This window comes from Oryza brachyantha, chromosome 7 (assembly GCF_000231095.2).
Source record: "Oryza brachyantha chromosome 7, ObraRS2, whole genome shotgun sequence".
NCBI classification, from domain to species: Eukaryota; Viridiplantae; Streptophyta; class Magnoliopsida; order Poales; family Poaceae; genus Oryza; species Oryza brachyantha.
Genome location: NC_023169.2, coordinates 19035336 through 19049992, shown reverse-complemented (window position 1 = coordinate 19049992; position 14657 = coordinate 19035336). Strand labels below are relative to the sequence as shown.

The 14657-nt window shown below is 39.0% G+C and overlaps 2 protein-coding genes across 6 annotated transcripts; both read right to left on the bottom strand.

Annotated features, from left to right (window-relative positions):
* Positions 1–96: 96 nt before the first annotated feature.
* LOC102721290 (CBL-interacting protein kinase 3) lies at positions 97–4430 on the bottom strand. Of its 5 annotated transcripts, none has more exons than XM_015839611.2 (15): positions 4215–4429; positions 3130–3318; positions 2928–2990; positions 2735–2806; positions 2501–2608; positions 2316–2396; positions 2155–2208; positions 1944–2069; positions 1777–1866; positions 1454–1576; positions 1231–1341; positions 981–1094; positions 630–686; positions 473–547; positions 97–382 (listed from the first exon to the last, which is right to left on the bottom strand). In XM_015839611.2, exons 2-15 carry the CDS (start codon positions 3316–3318, stop codon positions 335–337), a joined length of 1311 nt encoding a protein of 436 aa, XP_015695097.1. In that variant the 5' UTR covers positions 4215–4429; the 3' UTR covers positions 97–334. The 5 variants fall into 5 exon arrangements, with proteins under 5 accessions (XP_015695097.1, XP_006658158.1, XP_015695095.1 ...); XM_006658095.3 differs by having other exon boundaries at positions 97–378; positions 4215–4427; XM_015839609.2 differs by having other exon boundaries at positions 97–378; positions 2501–2806; positions 3130–3368; positions 4215–4430.
* A 2269-nt stretch (positions 4431–6699) lies between these two features.
* LOC102720723 (alpha-L-arabinofuranosidase 1-like) lies at positions 6700–13439 on the bottom strand. Its single transcript, XM_006658093.2, has 19 exons — positions 13212–13439; positions 13012–13097; positions 12610–12831; positions 12239–12293; positions 11914–12125; positions 11641–11762; positions 11403–11556; positions 11189–11258; positions 10957–11102; positions 10828–10873; positions 10694–10746; positions 10446–10590; positions 10032–10150; positions 9847–9918; positions 9653–9756; positions 7748–7804; positions 7433–7631; positions 7185–7328; positions 6700–7044 (listed from the first exon to the last, which is right to left on the bottom strand). The coding sequence occupies exons 3-19, from the start codon at positions 12790–12792 to the stop codon at positions 6925–6927; spliced, it is 2001 nt and encodes a 666-aa protein (XP_006658156.1). The 5' UTR covers positions 12793–12831; positions 13012–13097; positions 13212–13439; the 3' UTR covers positions 6700–6924.
* Positions 13440–14657: the final 1218 nt, after the last annotated feature.

The window sequence follows — 14657 nt, the reverse complement described above, 5'->3', positions numbered from 1 at the left end:
ACACCCAGTGGAAAATATCTGACATATCAGTCTAAATGGTTATACTGACCATACAGATCCAATCTCGACCTACATGTATGGATGGTAAAATGGAGTAGCTTTTTTGCTCTAGAAGGAACAACTCAAATGGTGAGAAGTAAAACTGTAACATTGTTGTTGCCTAATCCTAGGGAGACGATATATGAATATCTATCTATACATGAAGTAACAAATGATCTGCTACATCTCAGAAATTTGCTATGTACAGAGAAATCTACCACTAAGCTCCTCAAGCTAGTGTGGAGCAACCTCATGCTGCTTAGCTTAGCTCATATCCGCAGCAGCATTTTCACAATCACAAACAACATCCTTTAGCTGCGTCGAGAGCGTTTGGTAGAACTGCCCGTAGTACTAAATTTTGTTACTTTGTCATTCAAACAAACAGATGGTAATCAGTTAATCATAATAAGAGCAACTCCATTGATAGACATACCTTTTGAAACTCCAAAGTATCTCCCTTTTTCTTTTTGAGCTCAACCACATGTAAGGATGGTGCCACTTGGAAAACCTAAATATGTCGTGGGACAATATCTCAATTAATCCTCATGTTTGTTGTGATAGATATCTTCTCTAATTTTGTGTTTCGTTACCTCAGTCGCAATGCTTAGATGTCCTTTTCTTCCTGCCTTTATGTTCTCCATTCGCATCTAAATAGAAAAGTAAACAAGAAAAAGAGTGAGATACTTGTCATGATTCAGGGCATAGGGGGTGATAAAGATAGTTTCACATTCTGATATGCAATTTTTTTCTAGTCTGTGCAAACGAGCCAAAAGTAGTAATAGTAAGAGAAGGACAATTTACCATTCTTGAGAAGATACCGGGAGGTAGTGTAAATTTGGTGTCTTTAGATTTGAGTGTAAATTTTGGGCCTAGATGTGCTTTCTTAAGGGTGATAAAATTGTCTATAAGAGAAACATTACTTGCAAGGATTCTTAACATACCCTGTAGTTTTTCTTCTCGATATTAAATCCTAGTAAGTTAGCAGCTTCTTCGATCCTATTGATGATTTCTTTCGGAGCACACTGCGATGTAAATCTTGTCTCTCTCTTGAACTTCTGTAATATTTAAATTAAAAAGTGACTCCACTGCACGAATTGCACAGTTTCTGAATTAATGTATGAAAATGTGTAAATAAAACTTGATATATGCAAATCCATACTGCTGCGATCAGAAATCAGATAAGGTACTTACCTTATCAGACTCAAAAAAGTTATCTAGATTCAAACCCTTATTTAGTGAAATCAACTCGAATGCATTCATCAAGGTTGGTTGCTCTTCCATAGCCTCTTTAACATATTTTTCCTGGAAATTTTATTATTTTTGAAGAAGGGGGAAATTTTATTAGACAATACATTTTACATTATTACCACTTGAATACCCTTGTAGAGATAAGATTATTGGTTAATTAACTCACTTCTGAGTCCCCAAAAGCAGCATCAACATCATGGAAAGAAGAGTGATATCTTTCATCGAAAACAGGGGGCTTGTATCCCTTTTTGAACCATTGGTCTTGTAGTACTTGAGAAGTAGTTATCCGCTGGTCAGCAAAAAAGAAAACCAAATTAGAAGAAACACCACAAGTAATTTTGGGCACTAATGACTGATCCAAATGGCAATCTTTATCTAGTGAATGTAATCAGTGATCAAATAAAAGGTTCAAACAAACTTCATATGTCACTTGTGCAATAGAAACCGAGATTAATTCTATCCACATTCTGTAAGTCACAAAAAACTTACAGTAGCAGGATTTGGATCCAAGATTCTAACAATTATCCTATTAGCTTCAGCAGAAAACCAAGAGGGACAAGCAAACTGGGCTCCAGAAATCTGTCGGCAGAATGAGAAAAGAAGTATCATAACCTGGTATATTGGTGTTAAGATTTGGTTAATCTTCTTTAATTTACCTTATTATAAAGGGAGACTATATTTTCATCCTCAAAAGGCAGATATCCTGCAAGCAGTACAAAAAGAATTACTCCACATGACCAAAGATCTGCAAGAGCACCGTCATAGCCCTTATCTTCAATAACCTACAAAATAGAAAGATGTTTATTATAGGAGTAACTCATTTCTGTGTAAAGAATAAAGAAGACAAGTTGTACAAGCAAATGCTACCTCAGGAGCAACATAGTTAGGTGTTCCACAAGTAGTATGTAGCAATCCATCAGCCTGTCAGAGTTGAAATTAATTGACATACATTTTTTTTAAAAAGGACAGACAATCAACATATTAACAATATACGTGCAGGACTTTTATTAGTAGTTGTGTGATATTACCTTCACTTGCTCAGATATAGCGCTTAGGCCAAAGTCCGAAACTTTGAGGTTCCCAGCAGTATCAAGCAACAAATTCTCTAACTGGCATGCATAAAACAGAAATTTATCAATTTCCAAATGTTTATGCCAGATCATCGTTATAATTTATAAACCATAGGAAATCATCCAAGGGGTTAACACTAGACCTTCAGGTCTCTGTGGTATACACCCCTACTATGACAGTAATCAACTGCATTAATCAATTGCTGAAAGTATCTCCGTGCTTCATCCTCCTTCAACCTTCCACCTGTGGCCTGATTATAACTTATGAAGTTACTGGACTGCACTAAATTGTGATGCGAAAAAATGTTGGTGTAGATTACACAATTACTGCAAAGAAAAAATGGCATACAAGGGATCAGAGGTATAATAGTACTAACAATAATATCATGAAGCTCTCCTCCCATGGCATATTTTAGAACAATGAAAATCTTCGTTTTACTTCCCATCACCTGGAAAAAAAAAGATCACAAAAAGAAGAATTGGGTTGAACAACTGACAAAAATTTTCAATCTAGGAAACATGGTAATAATGAAAAATATATTAGTATTATATATCATGCTTTAAATTTACCTCATGCAGGTGAACAACATTGGGGTGTTGTATCAATTTCATTGTACAAATTTCCCGTCTAATCTGCAATAGAGTTAATACTTTAGAGTGTCATCAGCACTAAGCCAGCACTAACACAAGAATAATTGTTCTAGAGGCACTTTTGGAAAATCTAGGAAGGAAGAACAGAGTATTGTAAGTAATTAGTATGTTGAATAATGACCTGTTCTATCAATCTGTGCTTCTGAACCTTTTCCTTGTCAAGGATCTTGATAGCAACAGGATCACCAGTCTCCATGTTCTTTGCAAACCGAACCTTTGCAAAAGTTCCTTGTCCAATTGTGCGCCCAAGCTCATATTTTCCAACGCGGCGCCTCACTTTCTGGGCAGCAGACCTTTTAGCCTTATACATCTTCAAGGAAAATATGTATTTCCTTCAAACCAGTCTTCCAAAACTATAGTCTAGAAAGTATTAAACAGGCAGCTGGCCAGGAATATTAGAATATTTATTTTCATAAAGTTTGACAATTTGAGGCTCAATGGCATTAAACAACAACATAGAGAAAATATATTGCATTTTGTTGAGTCTGATTGGAAAGTTATGAATGAAAAGAAGAAAACAATAATCTACTGCAGTAGAAATATGAAATTCCATTACAAAAGGAAATTCCTACTGAAATTGTCATCAAAGAGTATGAAAGAAGAATCTAACTATAAGCTAAGAGAAAATTTATGGTCCTTGAAAAAGTAAGTACCTGACTGTACCAAATTTTTAGTATAAAATTTTGATACCTTTTAAGTACATAATTAACTGGAGGTAATAAGTTTTTACATGAGAAAATGTAGTAAGGGTAGTAAAAAAAACTCAGGCTAATCTGCAAGGTGCAAACTTTGTTCCCTAGAATCCCCTAAAATTGCAGAATTTTTGAAATTAAACGTTGATGCAGTCAACCTAATATGGGCGGCAAAAGAAGAATCTAGAACCTGAAGGCATGCACTAACTAATAGATAAAAACATCATGCTCATGCATTAGAAAGAAAACACAGAGCCATGTTCAATCAAAACAGGTCACTGAAACCCTAGAAAGGGGAGGGGGGGGGGGGGATCAAGTCTTTTATCCGTCCATGTATTCCTTGACTGTATGAATCGAAATACTGAAAGAATGCTGCACATGCTGGCAGACAGAAAGGTGAGGAACCACAACCAAGCGCCAAGAAAGCCGATTAAGAAGAAACAGCATTCCTTCTCCTCTCGCACAAATAACTAATACAAGTAGAAAGAAGAAGAACTAATGCTGAAGAACATACCTTTGGAGAAGAAGGGTTGATCTATGGAGCGCAGGAGCATCCAGGAAACAAGTGCGAGATCAACAGGAGAAGGAAGACGACGATGGAGCAGTGGCGAGGGGAGAGTGAGAGAGGTGACGTCCGTACGGATTGTGGAGACGACGGGCGAACAGACAGAGGCCTGTAGCTGTTTTCGTTTGCTTTGTGTTTGCAATTTCAGTAGTGCAGCTGACGAGACGAAACGACTCCTCTGCCCGCAGAATTTGATCAAAGGAATTGAATATGTTTAATCTTTCAAGACTAGTACTTAATGAACTGACATCAACTTTTAGCTGTCCGTGCTAGTAGATCCGATCGTCCAGCCACTTGTTAATTTCCTATTCCCTCCGTGAGCCTTTCCAATTATGTTTAAGTTTATATACTAAAATACTAATGAATTAAAACGCATATAGCCATTTATATATAAACATAAGTGAAATAGTTTATTAACGATTAAAAGATAATTTATGAATATAACTTGTATATAGTGTTTTTAGCAATATAAAAGTAAAGGCTGAAAAATAAATTACGACGAAAAAAATCTAAAATCAACTCTAAATTTAAGTTTACAAATTTAAATTTTGATTTATAAGCATAAGAAATTTTGGTTGCCCAAATAAACTTTACCATCTATTGGCAATGCCAAATTTTGGTCAGTCGAAGATACGTAGGCTATGTATAGTTTGATACTTTATCAATCTTTGGTTTTTTTTTTTTTTTGAGTATAGGTTCTTAGAATTACCAAATATTGGTAAGGTTATGATGGTAATTTTTTAATTTAATTTGTTACTTAGAAACATTTTGGGACCGTCAATAGATTTTGGTAACAAACTAAACATGCCTTAAAAATATACATTTATCCAATAATAAATTTAGATAAGACTAAAAAATCTTATAATATAAAATAGAACCGTAATTGATTTAGTAGTTCTCAAATCTCAGCTTCTCATGGTCAGATACTGAGAATTGAGAAGTGCACATACAAGTTGATGTCAGTTAACGATGCTTCAGGTCGCGTGATACATGCACAACACCAGTTTTTATATTAATCCACTGACTGATTGTTTGTGTTTTTTTTAGCTTTGCAATACAAGAGATGAAGATGGTGATCGTCCGAAGGTTCGAGGAAATTGAAGGTGATGAATTTTGGGAATTGATTTACGACGGCACAACTGCCTTAATTACCTGCAGTTAGCTTGTTTGTTTAATTAATGGCATGCCCATAGCATTAGCAGTTCCTCCTCAGCCTCCACGAAGACGCCATGATATTTCTTCTAAATTTAGCCATTTAGATTGCTATCAAGTTTAGTTGTCAACGAGAATATAGAGTGTAGCTAGCTTGCTTTGCTTGTCTTATTTTCGGTGTCTTACATATGTCTGCGTTTTGAAATAAAAAAAATGCATGTATTTGCACCCTGCACACCAGAACATGGTTCCACGCTTATCACCATGATCTGACCGTCCAAATTTTAATTGGAGCCGTCAACTGTTAGACAATGAACAGATTCAATTTCCAGTTGATTAATCTTAAGCATGTCTGCATGTCATTCATTTATACTACGCCGTCTGTCAAGTCAGCTGTAACGAAATTAATTAAGCCTTTTTTTAAAAAAAAAGTCAGCGGTCGCCGATCAGCCTTTTTTTTTAAAAAAAAAGTCAGCGGTCCCCGATCAGCATGCTTGTTCAATCGATCATCGCACGACATTGCAAGCCAAAGGATGATGCGTTTCCCATGAGATTTCAGCTCCAGTTTTTTTTTTTAAAAAAAAAAGCGAAACTAAAGCTATATGTAGGTGTCCCGATGGATCGAACAATACAATAAGTATACTTAGGCGACGTGTATACAGCTTAATTAACAGCTTGTAACATCTGAAAATTGCATAGCAATACCGCTTTTGACAAGTACTATCCCCGGTCAGTTTTATTTGACGTTGTGGGCAAACACTTTGATTTGTTTTCTGTGCAATTTGGATATGCTAATCGTTAGTTAATTGTGTCCGGAGGGAGTGATAATATATCTTTATGCGACCAAACAAGATTAGGAAATTGCCGGTATCTGTCTGGAACATAGGAAACTTCCTAGCAGTAGCAGGTGTTCTACAAGTGGTATGCACGTACATACATGATGTGTGCTAACCAGATCCACACTCCCATCTTTCCGCTTCTCCTTATTTTTATAAACCAAATTTAAATTTATAACTTTAAATTTAAAATTAATTTTGATTTTTTTTACCGAAGTTCCTTTTTCAACCTTTGGCTTTTATATCGCTAAAAATACGTACATAAAGGTTTTATTCATATTTTCTATTTGCAAATATGTCATTTGCTTTTTTCATAAAAAAACAAACAATCACCCCCAGATGCAGTATAATAAGCTAGTTTAGTAACTATAGTCAGCTACTATAATCAATCTAATAGCCTATACATATTATATTATAGTTACATACAAATATATAATAGGCTCAACTCTAAATAATAATTGGCTCAGCTCTCGTACATAGGTAACATATTAGAGCATGCATTACCGGCTTATTACAAATTTGCAATATGTATTTATTCTTTCTTTCATTTAAACATAAATATGATGTAATAATTTTTAAAACTCACTTTATAAGCTTACTTATAAAAGCAACTTCATCAAGTTACAAATTTGTAACATGCGTTGCTGTCAACCTACTTATTAGCAAGTTCATCATGAGCAGGAATGCTTGCTCGGTTCCAGAAGCAGGTCGAACGACGTTAGGGAGTAGGCGCCAACCGACACGTCCATCTGCTGATTGGCATTGTCCATTGGGGTCGACACCGGCGCCACCTATACCAAATACGCATTCAATATAAGTAACATGATAACATCTGTTTTAGTTTGTTTTGCAGGATAGGATACATCAGCTGTCAGTACAGTTTTTTCCTTAAATAATGAAAGTTTTATTGATCTCAGCCAAGCATACCAACCTTTTGTGGCTGCTGGAATGAGTTCTCATCAAGCGGCCCGCTGGACGTAAGCACCGTCTTCTTCGACCCTGAGCTCTTGATGCCCTCCTCCATCCCAGACACAGATATGCTGAGATTCACTGCTTTGTTGCCAAAGTTCACCACCTGCAAAGCAAAAAAGGATTTTGTTTGTTTTGTGCTCCGTTGGTCATTCCAGATTATAATTGCCTAGCACTCTGAAACAAAGGGCTAGCTAGCTTAACTCGCACCTTTATTTTCAGGTAAGTGCTCTTGTCTTTGCTACTCTGCCAAGTGATGGCAGATGCAACCAGCTGGTTGTAGCTGGAGATCTGGACGTTTGATGGGTGAAGCATTCCGCCGCTTGAATCCTTGAAGAAATGTAGCATCCAGTAGTTTGGGCATCCATAGTTCTGCCATGAGTTGAACACAATGGCATCTGGACTCCACCTATGGTACATATCAATTTTATTTGTATATTTTTTAGGGTTGTGCATTATCAGATATGATGCAAGGAAAATCAATTCTGAAGAAAAATGAACTCCTGTTCCGTTTGGGGTCCTTACCTGCGATCATTGTCATTTACAAAAAGTGGTGCGCAGCTTGCCATCTCTACCACGTCGCTGCAGGAAATCAAGGTGTAAAACATTTATGTTTGTAATGCAATCAACCAGTGATGCAAAGAGCCCGCAGACTGATGGTGGCCTGAAGCCCTCAATAAGGAGCATGACATTTGATGCCCAAAGCTAGCAGTATCAAATCGGTGGTTCACCATGATAGACAGCAATATTGGGGCCAATTGATGGGAACAAGGTGTTGTCTGCAATCTCTTTGTATGCTGACAATGCCATCATTTTCTTCAGACCCACAGAGCAAGAGACGCATGGACTGAAGGCAATTCTTGATCTTTTCGGATCTGCTACAGGCCTCTGGGCCCAATTCAATGCTCCCAGGAAGAGACTGAGCTGGTTCAGAATATCCTTGACTGCAAAATTGAGAACTTTCCTATAACATATCTGGGGCTGCCACTCTCCCTTCGGAAGCTAACTAAACCAGAGATTCAACCTTTGCTAGACCGGTTTTGAAAAAAATTCGCCGGGTGGAAACCGAAGTTTCTATCCATGGGTGACCGGCTGACTCTCATCAAGGCCATCCTGTTTGCTTTGCCCTTGCACCTGATGACAGTAATGGAGTTACCACGGTGGGCTCTGAAAGAAATCAACCGAAAATGCCACGCGTTTCTGTGGAAGGGACAGGAAGAAGTGAGTGGAGGTCACTGCTTGGTGGCATGGAAGTTGGTTTGCATGCCGACCGACAACGGTGGATTAGGAATAAAGGACCTCGACCTCTTTGGCAAGGCGCTGCGATTGAAATGGAAGGCGCTGCAGCAAGACCACAGAGACAGACCTTGGACGAAGTACCCAGTTAAGCAACCAAGACTGATGGAGAATCTATTTTACTCGGCAACAAAGTTTGTTGTTGGCAACGGTGGGGCTGTCAATTTCTGGAAAGCAGATTGGCTGCCCGGGGGAAGTATCATGCACTCCAAGAGCTGTCTGTACAGTCACATAGAAAGGGCCAACATAACGGTAGCAGAGGGCATCCGTAATAACAGATGGGTGCGCGATATAAAGGGCGCCCCATCGAACAGAGCAATTGCTGAATTCCTAGCGGTCTGGGACGAGGTGAGACAGATTGTGCTCTCCCCAGATCAGGAGGATGTAGCAGTATGGAAGACGGCGACCAAAGGAAGCTATACTGTCTCAGAAGCTTACAAATTCTTCTTTGCATCCAACACAAGGGCCGTCTGCTCAAAGCTCATTTGGAAATCACGCGCTCCAGCCAAGATCAAATTCTTCATGTGGTTGGCGGAGAAGGGGCGGTGCCTGACAGCCGACAACCTGGCGCAGCGAGGGTGGCAGCATCAGGCGGGGTGTAGGCTATGCCCAGCAATGCAAGAAAGTTGTGCGCACCTATTTGTGGAGTGCCGTTTCACAAATGAAGTTTGGGCAAGATTAAGGAATTGGGTACAAATTCATTTCACGCTACCGGGGGAGGAGGACCTCCCACTGGGGGAATGGTGGCTGGACACAAGAGCCCATTGCCGGAAGGGATACAGAAAAAATTTTGATGCCCTGGTACAGCTAACGTGCTGGATGGTGTGGAAGGAAAGAAACAACCGCGTTTTCAATCAGTCACACAATTCAATGGAAGGCGTGGTGCAGGGTATTAGGGATGAGATTGAAGTTTGGAAGGTCGCGGGCCTGTTGAAATCAATTAGTGAGTAGTCGGTATTAGTTTTTCTCCACCGGTTTGTCGGCTGTGACAAACTAGGCTCACATCGACAGCTTCTTGTCGATCTCTCTTGTAAACGAAACACAATTGTACATTCTCCCTCTTAATGAATTTGGCCACCCACTCTGCGGTTGGCCCCGCAAAAAAGAAAAATAAATAAAAGTATGATTATTAACCTGTTTCTTTCTAATCCAACCAGAAATGCTGCCTCTGCTAGTGCTGCTACCAGTGTTCCTTTGCCAGAATCACTTCCGGTCACAGCATACTCACTTACAATAGCCTGAAGAACCATAGAGCTTCACAAGTCATTTCTCAGCATGGAAACTGGAAATATATACATATCATACATCGGAATAGCGTTTAGGCATACCTTTGGCCCACTGCGTGGTGTGTTGTCAAACATACTAGTTCTGGAAAACATATCACTAGATGAGGTATAAACCTGGGGTAAAGATGATGTTTTTGTCATCCAAACATGAAACTATAATTTGGAAGAAAAAAGCAATACGAAATTGTGGAAGTAACAAGGAACGGAACGTAATGAATAGACATTACATGAACATCATATAGATCGGCAGAGTTGGATGGAGAAATAGTGGATTTATCACAACTCGATATGATGTTGATGTCTGGATAGGCAGCTTTAATTGCAGAATAGAATTTTTGGTAATTGCCTGTTAATTGAAAACACAGATAATATGAGTTTTCCCTGCTTATTCACAAGATATAAAAGGCCGTCGAAATTATTTTATACAGGACAAAAATGCTATTGAAAGCTGATGTATAAGGAAAAAAGAAACACTTGGTCTATCAACTGCAAGCACAAACATGCAATAATTCGATTAACAACAGTTTTCAAGATGAAGTACAGAAATGACATCCATAAAGTTTAAATATCACCTTCAGATGTACTGAAAATCAATTCTTGGTATGAAGTTAGGAAGGACATGTGACTGAAGAACTACAGACCTCTGTAATAGAGCATCCAGCATTCTTGATTCCCTATTGAAACATAGTCAAGGTTAAAGGGTTTTGGATGGCCCATTGCTGTACGAACTGAACCCCATGTAGTCTCGGGCCCTCCCCTGGCAAACTCGATGCCATCAACAACGTCCTGAATATTACAAGCATGAAGGAAATGCAGGAAAGGGTAGCAATGTATTGAAGTTAGAGATTGAATGTTTTATCAAAAGATTGAATATTTTGGAAGAGCATACCTTCACTAGTGATGCAATTGTTGCGGTAGACACCTCTTCATTTTGGCTTGCTCCTGAAATGTTGAAAACAGTTCATAACACAACACGAAACAAAGTGTTAGTCGAACCTAATAATCCATGGAGATTCGAATTACCATCATTGACCACCCATACTGGTGAAGCACCAAGGTCTTCAGCTAGCTGCAGTATATAAATATCAATACGAACTAATGAATATTTTAAATAAATATTAGTTTTGAAGTCAAGGACTATGTTCCAATTACCTGAAGGAACTCAAAGAATCCAAGCCCATCATCAGTCCAGTATCCCCAGGCATCATTGAAGTGTCCAGGTCTTTCCTCCCATGGACCCACAGTTTCACTCCACCGAAATGCATTCCGCAGATAATTTCCCATGGCATAGTTACCACCTAAGTAATTTGGTACATATTATCAAAACTAATCATAATAATTATACTTATCTTCAGATGAAATATTAAAAGTAAAGTCTTCAAACCTGGAAACTTGAGAAATTGAGGGTTTAGATTTGCCAACATAGAAGCGAGATCTTTCCTAAAACCGTGTCCCTAGTATGAAAACATGTAGATGGCAACTCAACATGAATTTCCCTTATGGGATAAGAGCTATACAAAAAATTGATGAGTAGCTCTTTAAAAAAAATCAATAGTTGGAGCTTACTGATGAATAAATAAAAGGTAAATGAAGTATACCATGTACGTATCCAATGGCATAACTGACACCTGGTCGAGCCAAATCACCCCACTTTTACTGGTTGTAAGCTGGAGCCTTGAATTAGTATTGGTTTGGCTGGATTTCAAATGAAACTCTATCTTTGTCCATTTAGCAAATTGTTTCTTGCTAGCCCTGAAAGCGCCATGGAAGTACATGCACTTATTACACAAAAATCTATGCAGCGTTCTGGTGATATTAATGGAAACGTGACATTACGTTATAGTGTGAGAGGCCAATCTCTGGAGACCGTCAGAGCTTGTCAAAGAAACAGTCAAGGATACTGCATCCAAAGATCTAATGTGCAGGGCCACCTTATAAACCTTTCTTCTTTCAATGTTCTGGAAAACGAGAGGCAATAGTATATAGTACATTCCACGATGTTTAACCATATAAATACATGGCAGATGAAATTAAAACTGTCACATAAGCTAATATAAACAAAAAAAAGGTTGTAAATGGATGGGTAAATAAATAAGAAACACAGCGTACCATGCCCCAGTAACCAGGATTGTAGACCCCTACACCTCCAGAAGGGCAGATACTGGTTCCTTTAGAATCACAAAAAATTTCCATCCGAAGGGCCACCAGATTTCGCTCAAACCAGGATGTCCTATCAGTCCCAACAATGATACTTGATTCATTCCCAATTATCAGCCATGGGTCGATGTTTGAAGGTGTATTAGGTCCACCAGCCTCAAAACCTGGAAGTGAATTTGTGATAGCTAGAAAAATTCAGCAAAAGTACAATATCCTGAACTCTGTTACTTCTATCATCTTACGATCTCTTCTGTAGCACATATATGTTTTTCCTTACCCCTGTTACTTACGAGCTCTGCCCACAATCCACCAGCCCCAGCATGGTTGATCTCCTACAAGTAGAACCACAAACATATTCAAGCGCCCAGCATGGTATAGAATTCGAAGCAACCTCATCTGGTATGCAGGCACTCCATAGGAAAATGTTCAACTCCTACAAATCAGGACAATTTACTGTGTTCCAAACAGTACGTACTCTAATCATACGAGATTCAGTTCACAAATAGAAATGCTATCTGAACACTATGGTCTACAACTAGGATAAATGTCTGTGCTGGCACCAAGTTATTATGGTTCCTTCTACTATGTATACCCGTTAGATCAAAGAGCAACAAACTAATGTAGTTAAATCTTCAGTTTCAATCTCACCTCGAAAAAGATACCGAACATCTTATCAGGGATCTTCCTTGCATTCTGCGACGAGGCATCCACGTTCAACTGACCAGTTTGACCCTCCACAACCACAAGACTCAGTGACAATGCCCAGCACAAGGCATAAACAAGAACCAGCGCATGGAGCCAAGAGCCAGCGTCCGCTCTCTGCACCGCCATTGTGCTCAGCAAGCTCGCAGCTCAGGCCAACACAATGCACTGTCCATATATATGCCCGGAAGGCCGAAAGGCAGTACAAGATGAGAAGACGATCGAAGCATATGCATCATCAAATTGTGCAAAAGCAGTTGCATGAGTGGAAGCAAAGCTAGGACAAGGAGGAGAGGAGGTGGGATAAGAACTGATGGGGACGTCATCAGCATTCTGTTTGAAGCTTACTTCTCCATCCCATTTCCATTGTTGCACGTCGCGGGGAAGCAACAAGTGCCGTCATTTTCCTCCTCCATAAGATGGCGCACGAAGAACTATTCTCAGAGGGGAAAAAAAATCAATTGCTTGATTGCTTCGCTTAATTGTAAAGAAAATCGGCCTGAATCTTATCAAGATAGTTTATTTGTTCGTGCCTAAATTTGCCGTACCTGAACTGGAATATCCTCCGCCACGATGGCGGAGTAGGGAGCAGCCGGCGAATCTCGCTGTCTCACACTCTCACCACCACTTCCTCCTCTCAATTCTTCCCGTCCCCAATGCGCCTCGCCGCCGCCGCAACCGCCGCCTCTGCACCGCCGGTTCGCCGCAGTTGCTTCCCTAGGCCTTCTTCTTGACCATGCCCGCCACGATGGCGGACGGGAGTAGTTGCCCATCTTGTCACCACCTTCTCTCAAGCCTCGGCCACCGCCGCCGCCGCCACCACTGCCGCTGCGCCTCGACGGCGCCGGAAGCGAGGATGTATAGTGACGGAGTGATTCTCGTGGGCTTACTGGGCCTAATCTACCTATGCTGTGGGCCTACTGGGCTCAACTCTACCGATTCAGGTTTTGACATTGGGCCTCAACTTTGGATATTTTGCTCCGATTCAGAGAGCGAAAAGGAATCGAGCAGATGTTGAATTTTTATTATTTTTTGGAACACTTTTTTAAAAAGAATTTAAATCTAAACTCTCCCAAAAATTTACAGATCTAAACTTGTTGATCATGCTACCACGTCTATTGTAATTGTGGTCAAATAACATCGTCTTTCTGTCATGCCATGATCATGAGTAGTCACTGTCTCCCTGATGTAAATTAACTGTCTTCCCCTTCATTATGTCATTGTGTAGGGAAAAGAAATCCTCTTTTCATCTCCAAAAGGAAGCTATGTCATTGCACCATGAAGCGATTGTGATATTAGTCAACATACGGCCGTCGTCGTGATGAAATGGATGCGTGCAGTCAATATGTCACCAAGTTTGTGTGTGAATACTACCTTTTGAAATTAGAGAGTGTGAGCACTACCTTTTCAAAAGTAAAGGGGGTGATTGTACGAGCTTTTTTAGGAAAAAGCCTAACTAAATCTTTTATATATGTATTCTTAACGAGATTTTTTTAAAAAAAACTATGATAAAAAACCCTAAAATATACTCTAAATTTAATATTAAAAATTTAAATTTTGACTTGCAAGCATAAGCTGAGGGAAAAAAGACTCAAAGTGTGTGGATACGAAATTCGGAGTACTATCTATGTAAGAAAATGACCGGTTTAGCAAGTTAGACATACATTAGTGGGGTTAATTAATCAGCTCTTGCTTTTCTGAAGGATTTTTTAAACATAAACTCGAATGATTATGAGTCTTTTGTTGTTTTAGATCTAAGGGATTTGATTTATTATACTACACCGGTAGTAGGTGTAGTGTAAATTTTATAGGGATAAAACTGAAACTTAAATATATAACATATAAATTTGTGTGTTATATATCATGCTAAAATAGATGAATTGGTAAATATATACAACTAAAGTTTCAAATAAAATATTTAATATACTTATTAAAAATACATAGTTAAATTTAAAATTACTACACTGCTACCGCTAGTAGTGAATGATACCGTA

Excerpts from the sequence above, each read along its gene's own strand:
- LOC102721290 (XM_015839609.2), bottom strand. The coding sequence starts at position 3,318 with ATGTATAAGGCTAAAAGGTCTGCTGCCCAGAAAGTGAGGCGCCGCGTT. Across the intron at positions 2,397-2,500 it reads TATACCACAGAGACCTGAAG|TTAGAGAATTTGTTGCTTGA; the intron begins GTCTAGTGTTAA and ends TATGCATGCCAG. Across the intron at positions 1,342-1,453 it reads CTGCTTTTGGGGACTCAGAA|GAAAAATATGTTAAAGAGGC; the intron begins GTGAGTTAATTA and ends TAAAATTTCCAG.
- LOC102720723 (XM_006658093.2), bottom strand. The coding sequence starts at position 12,792 with ATGGCGGTGCAGAGAGCGGACGCTGGCTCTTGGCTCCATGCGCTGGTT. Across the intron at positions 11,763-11,913 it reads ATCCTGGTTACTGGGGCATG|AACATTGAAAGAAGAAAGGT; the intron begins GTACGCTGTGTT and ends CTCGTTTTCCAG. Across the intron at positions 11,259-11,402 it reads TGCCATTGGATACGTACATG|GGACACGGTTTTAGGAAAGA; the intron begins GTATACTTCATT and ends TTTTCATACTAG.